This window comes from Maylandia zebra, linkage group LG7, assembly GCF_041146795.1.
Source record: "Maylandia zebra isolate NMK-2024a linkage group LG7, Mzebra_GT3a, whole genome shotgun sequence".
NCBI lineage: Eukaryota > Metazoa > Chordata > Actinopteri > Cichliformes > Cichlidae > Maylandia > Maylandia zebra.
In genome coordinates, this window is record NC_135173.1 from 59250210 (window position 1) to 59263679 (window position 13470).

Genomic DNA, 13470 nt, shown 5'->3' on the forward strand with positions numbered 1-13470 from the left:
AAAAACAAAACCATATTTCTTCTAAGGCCGTTAGCAAATGTAATCCTCACCTGATCTCTGGTGCTCGAAGTGGTGTTTGACGTGGTAGGCCTTCAGGCTGTACAGATATGAGCCTTTCTTCGGAGAGCCATAGTGAAGGTAGTAGTGGATCATATCGTATACGACGTAGCCGCCCAGCCCACCGACAAACACGCATACTCCGAGGATGTCTGGGAGCACGCAATGGATGGACATGTAGAAGACCGCCACTACTAAGGAGGCGAGGCCGGGAGGGAAGACCAGCCGAGAGCCGTCAAACGGAGACTGGAGAGAAAAATAAATAAAAAGATTTATGTACAGTGGCCATTTTATGTCCTTTTTCCCCCCCGCAACAAAAAGCCATCACAGGTATTCATCAGACAGTAATTCAAAAATGATCAGCAAGTGGCGATATCTTTCACAGCATTTTCCTCAGCCTCTCCCAACAACTTGTTGCTGCCGTCAAACTCAGATTAGAGTCTGAATATTACAATATTTTTCTAATGTTTGTTTTTGTGAATAAAATATGGATTAGTAAGATTTGAAAAATCATTGTATTGTGTTTTTTTATTTACAGCTTATAGATAGTCCCAGAATCTTTGGAATCGGGGGGTTTGTGAGATTTTGTAGTGCGACTTTTATAGCTTCTACAGGAAAAACATCACATTTCCTAATTACACCGACTATCAGTTATAAGGTTTTACATAGAAGAAGCTAATAAAAAAATACTCTAATTTTACAACCTAGTAAAACAGAAACTGAGATGAACAGCATTTTCCCCACACACTGCTTCTGCATTGTTTATTTTAACTCTTTATTAAGCTAAGCTAAATCAGTTTCCCCCTGTGGCTTAAACTATACTGTGGTTAATGTTACAATAATTTAACTTACAATATTTGCACATCCGTAACTACTTATACTTGATATGTATTCAGTTCATAAAAGTATTTGGAAACAGGACGACGTTTGCGGCCCCCCTCCTCCCTGCAATATAAGATTACCACCTCAGCTGGTGCCATAAAGGATGATTATAAACAAAAACAAATATTGCTTTGATGACTCACAGCTGTGACCTCAGCAGTGGTTGTTCATACCTTATGGTGCTGTCCATGCAGGAGGAAGTGTAGCGTGATGAGGTAGTAGTTATGAGCTGGTGGATTCATGTGAAAGACGAAGCGATGGATGCAGTACTCGATGAATGACCACAAGAACCAGCCCATCATAAAGAGGACAGGGAAAAAGTACTTGTGGATAGGGATAGAGAAGCCTGGGAACACACACATGCTCGGCTATAGATGGCTCAAACAGAAATGTGGACACACAAATGAAAATGAAAACACAAGTGACTGTGGCACAAACACAGGTGTGTGTGAGTTACCTGAAGTGAGGGCTAGCCTGGTGGTGCCCTGTGCCAGGGTGGTATAGCAGTGCCAGCTCAGATAAAACACAATAGGGAGCCACACAATAGGTACCCAATACCTGAAAGCAAGAGAGTGTAAGCATTAGTTCACGCTCTCACTCTGTTACTAGAGGACAGTGTATTCAGTTTACGATGTGGGCCATTAATCTGAACTGGGCCAGAATGGTGAGCGACATGAGGTAAAGTTACAGGAAACGTTCTCAGTCCAGACTTTCCAGTAATTATAAAAAACATTTTGTTGTACTACGTTGTTTTATTTCCCCTTCTGGTATAGAAAGGGATTTCTGTAGTAGATAATAAAATAATAATAATAATAATAATAATAAATAAAAAAGAAACAAAAATAAACAGGAACTTTATCATTTAATTGTTAATCTATTACTTAATTACTTTGGTGTAGTATGAATATGGGGTCCTTCATCAATAGGAAAAAGTTGTAAATCTTTTAAAAATACAAAATCTATGCACTTCTTCATATTTCACAAAGTTGTCAAGCTGGCCCGACTGGAGCCTTTGCTGGGCCATTTCTGGCCCCTGGGCATTATTTTTGACACCCCTGGTGTATGGCTTTGTCCACGATGCATCAAAACAGGAAAAAGAGAGAGCAGGACGTGACCACAGGTGTGACACTGGTTAAATCGGAAATGACTGGAACCTCAGGTGAAGGTGGGTTGCAAAGTAGCTTGCAGAGGTAGGCTGAACAAGCATAAAATTGCATACATTTATAAAATTGCACTTTTCATTATAATTCAATCTTTGATCACGCCACTGAAGCAGATGTGTTTGCTTATCCTTTGGCAATCACAGAACTGCCGACAGAATTTTCAAGGTGGGAAATATTCTTTACATCAGAGCCCTCATCGTGTGGCCATTACACACAATGATTTGCGGAAACCATTGCATAAATGTTTCCATTTACTTTCCCTCAGTAATTGCTTGGCCTCCAGTAATACTGAGGAAACTTGGAGTTATTTTATTTGTTTATTTTTTTTAAACCAGGATGTATCCTTCAAAGACCACAACAAACAAGTATGCAGGACACTTTTCTTGTATTTGTGCAATACCTGCAAACACAGAAACATCCTGTCTCAGAGTAATACTGAAAAACTAGTTCGTGATTTATTAGTTCTAGGCTGGACCATTGTACCTGTATACTAGAGCACTTCACATTCGGACTGCGGGCTTATGTCTGGTTCCTACAGTATTTAGAAGTAGAATGGGAGGCAGAGCCCAGAGCTTTCAGGCCTGTCTTCCATGGAACCAGCTCCCAGTTTGAATTTAGGAGACAGACACCCTCTATACTTTAAAATCAGGCTTTGATAAAGCATAATTAGGGTTGGATCAGGTGAACCTGAATTCTCTCTTAGTTATGCTGCAATGGGTCCAAGCTTCTCTTTTCACTCCCTGTATGTTTATAAACTGCTAGTGTATTAGTCATTAGGAATTATTAATCTCTAGCTCTCTTCAGCAGTGTCTCTTTTGTCCTGTCTCGGGTCCCTCACCTCCAGCTGGTTGATATATAAATATAAACTTAATAAATAACAGTAAAATTCTGTGAAAATGTTGCACGAGTGATTGCCAAGCCTGCAAAACTGAATGTATGTTCTTATCTGATAAATGGCTAATTTTTCTTCAAGCTTCCTTTCTTACCAAGAAGTTTTAGTGATGGCCTCCATGATGGGGTTTCCAAACAGTCTGATAGGTCTGTCAACTGGTTGGTGTACCCACGCATCATATTTCTCTCTGAGGTGGCCCACCTGCCATGCCAGGGGCTTCCGCCAGTCCACCAAATCCTGCAGAAGTACAACGAAATGAAATGAGTAAAACCCGTTCTCTATACACGAGGAGGGGGGGGAAAAAAAATCCAAAAAGTAAAACAAAACTTCTCCAGCAGGTGGCAGCATAGAGGTAAAAACTATACTGCTCCAAGGACTGGTCAGACCAGGAAGTGTTGCATGTGAAATTTGCTTGTTGCGTGCGTGTGCATTTGCAGGTTTACTTAAGTCTAAGTGAAAGCTTTTACAAGCTTTTCACAAGTTCCCTGTGTTTACAGCCACACAGGAAATGGGCTGCCATGGTGTGTGATGCGAAGACTGTCAGGTTTCACACTATAACATTTGGAAATATCAGGTGGAATCATTCTGGTAAGGAAACAGGGTGGGAAGGAGTCCTGAGTCAGAACTTGACCTTATGGCCCCACTGGTGTGAGTTGAGAAGAGTGAAAGAGAAGCAGCAAGTCCACTCTTTAATCTTAATTTTCCTCTTAACCCTGACACTTTCCTGTGATTAGTCACAAAATGATGCTTAGTGACCATGTGATGATGACTGTGTGTGTGAGAGACACCCCTATCATGACATCAGGCACAATCACCGGACCTTTACTGTTCCGTGTGCGGCAATTAATCATGTGTTGGCTGTTTACTGCAGCAGACTGTTTAGCTACCGGACACATATCACATTGTTTTAATGGAGCTAGCGACCCTGAAGAAGCGCTGCGCTGGAACACTACCATCTCTGTTCTTTATTACCCCTGCTCATTCAAGGCATAAATACAGCTGTGAACTACAGATTAGCTGCTGATACGACTACAAAGTTCAACTTTAAATAAGGGGGGAGCCAAAAAACAAAGCAAAACCAGAGATGCTGCATCTTCTGTCTCACATGCTCTCCGTTTCTTGGCATCAACTGTAAATTACTCGAAAAGCAAACGTCTAACTTGATTTAATCCCGAGGGTGAGGTTCTGGTAAGCTCACTTGCAGTCATCCCCACACTTCTCTGCATATCTATCTTTATTTTATTTTTTGATTTGTATGCTTAAGTCCCAACTAACACTGGCATCACCCGAGGCAGTTTAACTCATTGAGAAAGCTCACATCCATTCAATTGTATGCATCTCTGGTATACTATATACACAAGCACACCTTCGGGTTTGGATTTATTAAAATCAGCGTGTTGTTTTATTTATTTTGGGGGAAATTAGTTGGTAGAATTGCATCAGAGCTGTGAACACACCAGGCACAAGTATCTGTCAACACGTTGACGTTACATGTTTACATAATCTGCCCATATGCAGATCGACTTATGAACACCTGCCAAGCGAATGAAAATCTGCCTTTTCTGCTACTTCTCACTGCAGTAATTGACATACAAAACACATTTTCCAGTCGTCTCTCACACATGAATAATGAAACAATGCCAGTAGAAAATAGAAGCTTCTCTTTGCCATAACAAAGTTTGGTTGTTGCTTTAACCAAAACCATATCGATGAAAAATACATAATAAATGTGCACAATAAAGTAAAGAAATGTTAAAGTCAAAAACCTTTAAAACAGAAAATGTGATTGCAGACAAACTCTTAGAGATACAAAGAGAAAGTTTAATTTTTACAACACCGTCTTGTATATAACAAGAAAAAGAAAGAAGTGAAATTGTGTTTGTCACATGCTGCAAGGAGCTTCCCACAAACAAGTGATTTCACACAAAAAGAAAAAAAAAAAAAAAAAGCTGGAAGATCACATTAAATTCCACTGTTGTCATATTGAAGTGGAACCAATGACAGTAGAAAACATTGCATTTTATACTTGTACAGTCACTGAGTGTAACCTACTGATGGATATACTGGGATGACTTAAAAAAAAAAAAAAAAAAAAAAAGAGACAATCCAGCTAGCATTTGCTGGTTATATAAAGCCCCAAGCTCAACATTTACTCTAAATATCAAGAAGTCTGAAAATTTACAGTGGTGCTTTGCTTGCATAAGAAAAGATACAGAAACCGGTTTCTGTGTTTAATAACAGGTGAACAAAGCCAAGCCAAGTGTGAAGACATGCTTCAGATTCCTGGTGTTACGCAGCTTGCAAATGTGGACGGACTGATTTAGCTTGAGTAAAGGTGAGTATCGAACAACCAGGACATTAAAGCGGCTACGATCCAGCTTAACCAGTTTGAAAACAAAAAGCGGGCCTTTTTCTTTTTTTTAAATGAGGAAGGCTAGCACATGACAAGTGTGCTGGTGATAATAACAACATTTTGCATAGCGCAGAAACTGCATGAGTGTTGCACATGGGTACAGTTACCCATGTTTGAGATGTGTGAAGGGAGTGTCCGAGCATCAGGATTCAAGTTACTGGAAGAAGCAAACCCTCAGAATGAAAGGCTTAAACTGACAGATCCCTGTGTCACAAAAACACTGGTGTTTGAAACCGGCCTTGCAAAACTTAAGTGTGTGAAGTCAAGAGTCATGGGTCTCGTTCAATAAAGCGTTGCCTGGCAGCAGAGAGAGCGAGACAGACTGGTTGAATCTGTCATTGTGGTGCTGAGCCTGTTAAAGTGGAAAAACACGTGTCAAACTGCACCATCACATGAGCATAGTTTAAATGAATGTCTGACTGTGTGTGCTTGAAGGTAGATTTCAGCACGCAGGGACAAATTCTTCTAGTATGAACATATAAAAAACACCTGCACCATTTTGAGTCTAGACTTTCAGCACTGGCTTAGATTTAGGAGTTCAGCAATGCTGCTTTGTCTTCTGTTTTGTACATGCTTGTGTCTGGCAGTGTGGGAAATCATGCAATCTGCAAACAGATGAAGCAGGGTGAATAACCAGATGGCTGTTCACCTACCCCGTCACGGGTAAGCAAATACACTTGTTAGGTCATCCTCCACCTTTTGTTTCCAGTGTCTGATCGATTGCTGCATAATTTCAGCAAAAGCACACATTGACTCAAAAAAAGATGCAGAAAAGACGCACTCTTCATTTGATCGCATATTAGCCCCGTCTCAAAACACGCACCCACCTTATCGAGGTCCACAGAGCTGCAGAGGCTGTATGGGTCGCGCTCATCCTCGTCTTTCGCCTCTGTCGTCTGCTGTGCCCTTTCTCCTTCGGTCTGTTTATTGGCTTTATTTCTCGCTCTCAGAGTCTGAGAAAAAAAAAAAGAAGAAAAGAAAAAAGGATGCCATTAGCAAGTATAATTTATTATTAAAATGGCCTAAGCCAACCACAGATGGAGAAAGACAGATACACATATTTATAGTGCGTGGCTTATGCAAAACAGGTAGACAGCTGCACAATATAGTACCTATTACATAGGCTATGTCTCATTAAAGATATATAAATAGAACAGGAGTCAGTCTTTTTGACAATTATGGCCCATCTGCCCTTTGCCCTTTTACCTCAGCCCCATAAACCGGGTTTTAATGGTTACAGTCACGTGTGACATATACCATAATGCTTTCAACCTTCAAATCGTTTTGTATCGCTGGACATCTCCAACAAAGGATCATGCTATCACATATTGGAACACTGACAGTCAGTCATTACTTTGGTTTGATGTTTAGTTTGTGTTCTGCTACACAGAAGGAAATGCAGATATAAATGTAATACAATACGCAATACAAATGACTCAAACATATGTTTACATAATTCTTATTTAAAAAGGCACTGAAGGCACAGCTGTTGCAACTGGAGAGAAGCCATGTGGATAATGATGACAGCAGGTGATATGAATATGCAAGGAGTCCAAAACCATCTGAGTGTTTTGCTGATCAGATTTGTCCTCTGATTACTGACATCCAAAGATGAGCTGTAGCTAATGCAGACACAGTGCTGAAGATTTATAAAAGCACAACAGATGTTTTGTGTAGTGCATCATTTACTTTTAAAGAAATGGTAAATGGCCTGTATTTGTATAGCGCTTTTACTAGTCCCCCCTAGGGACCCCAAAGCGCTTTACACACCTATCCACCCATTCACACACTGGTGGAGGCAAGCTGCAGTTGTAGCCACAGCTGCCCTGGGGCAGACTGACAGAAGCGAGGCTGCCATATTGCGCCATCGGCCCCTCTGGCCATCACCAGTAGGCGGTAGGTGAAGTGTCTTGCGCAAAAACACAACGACCGAGACTGTCCGAGCTGGGGCTCGAACCGGCAACCTTCCGATTACAAGGGGAAACTCCCAACTCTTGAGCCACGATCGCCCTCTTCATTATCTTCATTATAAAGAATAAACATGTGTCCTGGTCTTCATCACACCATTCTTGAATATTTTGCCAGAGCCAAATTGTGACACAGCACATAACCATCTGATATTGATATCTCTTCTACCTTATATGAGTTGGAGCCAATTAATGACTGATAGGCTTGCGTAATATTTTTTTTTTTTTTTGTTTTTGTTTTTGTTTTTTTAATTGATCAAGATGCAAAATGCAAACAACAAGAGGTCACATGACAAAGAAATAAAAAAGGAAAAAGAAAAAAAAAGGACAAAAAGGTCTGTGATAGACTGATGTTCTGTCAACAAAGCCTTGATTAGTCAAATTAATTGATTTATGCAAAACTGCACTAAGCAACAAACGGACAAAAACCCACAAAAAGATACATTAGCTCTTTCCCATGAAAATAAGAGCAGCTTGGCCTTTTAAAGCCACCTGCCAAGTCTTCATGCAGTAGACTGTGGGCAGATTATCCTTGCGGCCTTCATAAAAAAATTAGAATGCATGTCAAGTTACATTCTGTTTGTATGAAGTCAGCTCTGGGAATTGTCGGATTAACGCCCTGTTCTGATCGACAGCCCACGTCAGTCAGGTGAAATATTCATCAGCTGGTTGGAGTCACACATAAGGCCTCCTATGGTTTGTTACTAACATCGCCTTGGCAATTCAACACCTACAGAGGCAACGCTACACCCCCTCCCCCCATTATCACACCATACTCATCCTGAGAGAATAGTGTTGAAGTTGTAGCTCACCCTGAACTAGCAGAGCTCAATGTTTCTTTAACTTGATTTTCACATTCTCATCTTCGTGACTCTCGCTCGCGCCTTATTTTATATTACAATAAATCATCGTATCTGTGAATTTACAGCCGGTAACAACCTTCCACAGTTTTTTTTTGTTTTTTTTTTTAAAATTAAAACAGCAGAAATATTATAAACAAGCCAAATCCTTTAAGCCAGTTTCATAAAGAAGTTGGTGGTTATGACCAATGTGGTTCAGATATGAGAATACTCGTGACGCTAATTAGAAGCAGAAACTAACAGCTTATAGCTGCTACCACGCCTCCATTTTTAAAAAAAATCTCTCTCTCACACTCACACACACACACACACACACACACACACACACACACACACGTAATGGCGAAAGCAATAAACAGACACACCCTCTGTATCTGCAGCAGCCATGGCCTACGTGAAACAGTGAGCAATGCAATGTTTATTGAGCTCTACCTCGTCCCACTTTATACATATGATCGAATAAATGTGACTCAGGCCTTGTTCCGTCAGTGAACCCTGCAGGTGTGGTGAGCTCAGGGTGAGGGTGGCCATTACTGCGAATGTAAATTTTCCACCAGATTTTCATTAAAATGGGAGGATCTGCGGCCTATTTTTGGCAAGGATGAGGTTAGTGATCCTGGATAAGCTGCTGCAGGTTTACAGAGCCTGTATTTGTTTGTGCTAGAAATAAATACAAAAGGTCAGGAAATAAACAATACTTTCCCCTTTTCTTTTTTAAATGTTCAAAGCTTTGGTGTCGCTCTGTTCTGGGAACCTCTCATGTACATTCATGGAAAGCCAAAAATCAGGGAGATCAGCACCAGGATACCCTCAGAGGGAAAAAGAAAAAGAAATGACAATGGCCAAGTCACAAAAAGCATGAAATTGAGGAACTGGGGTTGATGTGGGCTGCAAAGCGGCTTGCAGAAGGACTCAGTACAGAGAACAGGTGATCAGAGTCACGCCCAGTGTGCAGGAACTAACAATGTGTTAGATTTTTGACTCAACTGGGCTTTTACAGATGATTTTAGACAGCAAGTCTGATGTGAAAAAAGAAAACAAAAACTAAACAAAAACTGTGCTTGAAAAACATAAATGACACCCAGCTCCCCAAAACGTAAAAAAATACTACCTGCATTTTCATGAAAGTAGCTTAAAAATCCCCCCAAAAAGCAGGCAGATACTCATTCATCTGGTTACTAAGCAAAGCCTCACTAAATATGCATCAATATTTACCAACTTTTAAAATAAATATAATATTACCTGTTCAAGTCTCGGTCAGCAGGTAATGCAAACACACACCTCACGTTCATGCCTTGACAAATACATTCAAACCTTCACATACCGCTTTAAAGTAAATTGTCTTTAGTAAAGACAGTACACAAACCCTACATGTGAACCCTCTATTACATAACCCCCTAACAATAAATCATACCCACTGTGGAACTCAGCACCACACACCACAAACATATAAGTACACAGGAACAATGCTCGCATTAGAGCAGCAGAGGATCTTTTAGTTTCAATCCTCCAGTTGAGATTCAAGTCATCATTTTTGTAAGATCAGTAAACCCAAGTCAACTTTATACTGAAAAAGAGAAATTCTGTATAAATATACACATGTATATTAGGGGTGCAACGATACACAAAATTCACGGTTTGGATCGGTTCGATACTTTGGTGTCACGGTTCGATATTTTTTCGATAAAAAGGCATGAACATTTTTTTGTAATTTGCCATTTATTACAATTATAAATATATATTTTAACTCAAAAGTACAGTTTTTAAATTTAATGTTGCTGAAACAACAAAATAATAAATCTGATCGAGAAATCACTCATCTTTGGAAAAGAGAGTTTATTACAGAGAAATGGCTCTTTCCAAAATAAAAGCTATACTATACGCTATATTCTCAGCAGCATGACTCGGGTAAAGTTTGTAGCATGCGTGCTTGTTGTTTTTGTCTGCTTCCACTTGTCTTGCACTAGGATGATGTCGGTGTTAATGTGCAGTCATATTCATTGTGTTCCCACTAGTGCTGTCAGCGTTAATCTCGTTAAAATGACATTAACGCCATAATGCGGCAAATCTCCGTTAACGAGTTACCGCGGATCGCCCCGTGCGTGGGGCTGGACGGCGTCAACACGTTAAGAAGCTAACTGCACTAATTCCCACCAATTGAGCATTGCGTGGTACATCCGAGATACTGTTTTACTTTTGTCCATGTCTGTGAAGGACCCCGGCCCACGTAGACCGCGAAGGCCGGGTCCTCCAAAGGATGCAGCCGACGTTTTGGGACACAGCTTCAGTTTCGGGTAGCGTTGAGGCAGTAGCCATGTTGCAACGAGCTTAGCTTCTGTCTTGCTAGCTCAGTGGATCTGCGCTTGACAGTGCAGCCTAGGCGGAGTAGTCGAACGAAGATCCACTGAGCGCTCAACAGAAAATTTTGTATTGTTCAATACATATGCGTACCGAACCGAAAGCACTGTATCGAACGGTTCAATATCGATACGAGTGTTGTTGCACCCCTAATTAATAAATTACATGTGTGTGTACACACACACGTATGTATGTACGTATGTATGTATATATACACACACACACACACACACACACACACACACACACACATACATATATATATATATATATATATAAATAACAGTAATCTTTACTCTTACAAAAGTGTAATTTAAGCTGTTTACAAAACATCTGATCAATCGATATGAGAAGTTATGGAATAAAATAACAGCATTTCATGTTTGTTTAATAGCTCAAAACCAGCTGCTAAACAAGAGATAACATCAAACTTCCTGCTGCCAGCATAAAGTACATGCTAATCTCAAACTTGCAAACAAAGTGAGTGGATGACAGACTTGCTATTCACGTCATCAACAAACAACATTACATTCATGTTGTGTCTGTTTGCTTCTTCTTCTTGGCAATAAAATGGAACAGCATCAACAGGCTAGATGAACAGGACAAGCGTGATACAAAACAGTCAAACTAAAGCGGTCAAATTTGTGCAATGGGCATGTACCAAACCAAATTTAAGAATAATGTGGAAAGTCTCAAGTTCTTTTGTCCTGTTTGACACTAAATTACTTAGGATGTGAAAGAAAGGTGTAGTACTCGGCAGTTCTGACAGTTACATACTCGGAACACTTGGTTTTTTTTTCCCCCCCTCTTTTGTAAGGTGAAACACACAACCCTATACTAGTAAATAACTGCTATTTAGTTCAGTTATACTTATCATTGCTACTGTTAAATAAGAATTCAATTTAGATCAGAACAACAGTGTTCAGTCTTAAGACGCAAATGAAGTCAAGACATGAAATTTGTCTTGTTTAACCATGAAACATCAAATCAATAACATGGATAGTCTGATGACTTTTCCTGGAGTTATTCACCAGTAATCTTTAAGCACTGAAGGTGTAAATGAGGATAAAACTTCACTAAACCAACTGTAATGATTACCTTTTATGATAGCAAAAGCAAAATGTGCGAAGCCATCAACGGCTTTAACATTCACCTTTGAGAGGCGTCACATGGCAGCTTGGTAGCCAACAAAGGACATTTCTGTGACACAGGAAAGAGCAGCGACAGTAAGAGTGTGCCAAGGTGAGCCTTTGAGGTTTTGCATAGTAATACAAAACAAAAACAATAGCTATTAGGGAAATTTAAAGCCACAGCGCCATAGTTACAAGGTGTCCCTCAGGCTGTTCATCTAACAAGTCGCCAAAGTTTCGCTTTGTTTGCACACCTGACTTGGAATAACCAAGACAGGCAGCAATTCAGCAATTAACAGAGTGGTCACTATTATTTATAGCTAAATGACCTCACCTTTAAACTGTATCTTTTAGACAGAAAAACAAAGTGAATTTTACATTATTCTTTTAACATTGACAAGAATGCCCCTCACACTTGATACGTGTACACACTTAAATGATAAGTACTCTCAGTGCAGACTGCGCAATTTCCTTTGTTGTGTATTTGATATCAATCGCCTTATTTCTCGTGGCAGACTAAAAAAAAAAAAAAAAGATCACAGGTCCTGTTGCCATTGAGCAAGCAAATATGGTTTCCCTCAAGCAAATAAAACATGTGTGCCATTTACCTGAAACAAATAAACAAAACCCCCATCTAGGCTGCAAGCGACCTACTTTAAATTAGTCTGAAACAACACAGTGAAACCACAACAGTCTTTCGGAATGCAACTGAAAACTATGAAGAGATGTGGCGTCTCTTTGTGGTTCTACTTTTCCACTTAAGGAAAGACATCCCTAATATCTAGACATTTGTTAATCACATAAATTTTAAACAGAGCACCGAAAAAGAGACATGCATCAACTCTAATAACCCAAACTTTCACACATTAGGACTTGAACAAATACCAAAACTATAACTTCATACAATCCAGTTTTGTTCTCTCATTTTTCATCCATGATTAATGAATCTGCTTGTAGTTTTATTGTATTCATAACAATTTCTAACAAGCACTGAGGGGTAGTAATTTTATGGTACACAAAACCTTAAAAATGTTAACGACATCTGCATCCACAAAGAAATCTGTTTACTTAGTTTAAGTCAAAACCCCATCCAAAGACAAGAATACATTAAGTAAAAAAAAAAAATTGAGCCATTTAGTGTTGGTGGGTGATGATTTCAAGGCAAAATTAACATTAAGTTCCACCAGGAAGTGAAGGAGGAAATTACATACTTGAGCATACTTGTAGACCAATGTTCATACCATGGATGCTGTAAAACCAGTATATCTAAATATTGGTTGGTTCACAGTAAACTGTGAAATGAAATTTTCAACTAAACATCGCTATGTATATTTAAGAGACTGTTTTCTTTGACTTTCCCCATTTGGTCTCAGCGAGCTGGACGTATCCACAGTGTTTTGGGTTTTTAGTAGAATTATAGAAATAATATGGCTCTGTGTGACACAGACTCAAAGATTAATAACATACTATAGTTACACACTCTGTTACTTAGCACTAATTAGCAGTTATGTGCATCTGTGCGTTGCTAACCAAGCTTTCTAGCATTAGTCGATAACTTGGCACTACAGCCAAAAGTTAACCTCACATACCAGCACTAAGACTGCCCAAAACCAAAACAATTTTTAAATATAGAGTTGCTAGAGGGAGATGATTCCCAGTGTCCACCCCTAAAAGGAGCAAGGCAGTATTAGGAATTCTACTCATTGCATGAGGACAGATACAGTCACATCAGAAGCTCTAAACCCCAT

At 39.7% G+C, this 13470-nt stretch overlaps 1 protein-coding gene across 1 annotated transcript in view; it reads right to left on the bottom strand.

The window, feature by feature from the left end:
- fa2h (fatty acid 2-hydroxylase) overlaps window positions 1-13470 on the bottom strand; it is a 44414-nt gene that overhangs the window by 2775 nt on the left and 28169 nt on the right. Inside the window, exons 2-6 of the mRNA XM_004564629.5 lie at window positions 6235-6360; window positions 3089-3231; window positions 1397-1497; window positions 1113-1285; window positions 51-303 (exon numbers count right to left, since the gene is read on the bottom strand). Coding sequence (XP_004564686.2) covers window positions 51-303; window positions 1113-1285; window positions 1397-1497; window positions 3089-3231; window positions 6235-6360 — 796 coding nt within the window. The remainder of the gene's footprint in view (window positions 1-50; window positions 304-1112; window positions 1286-1396; window positions 1498-3088; window positions 3232-6234; window positions 6361-13470) is intronic.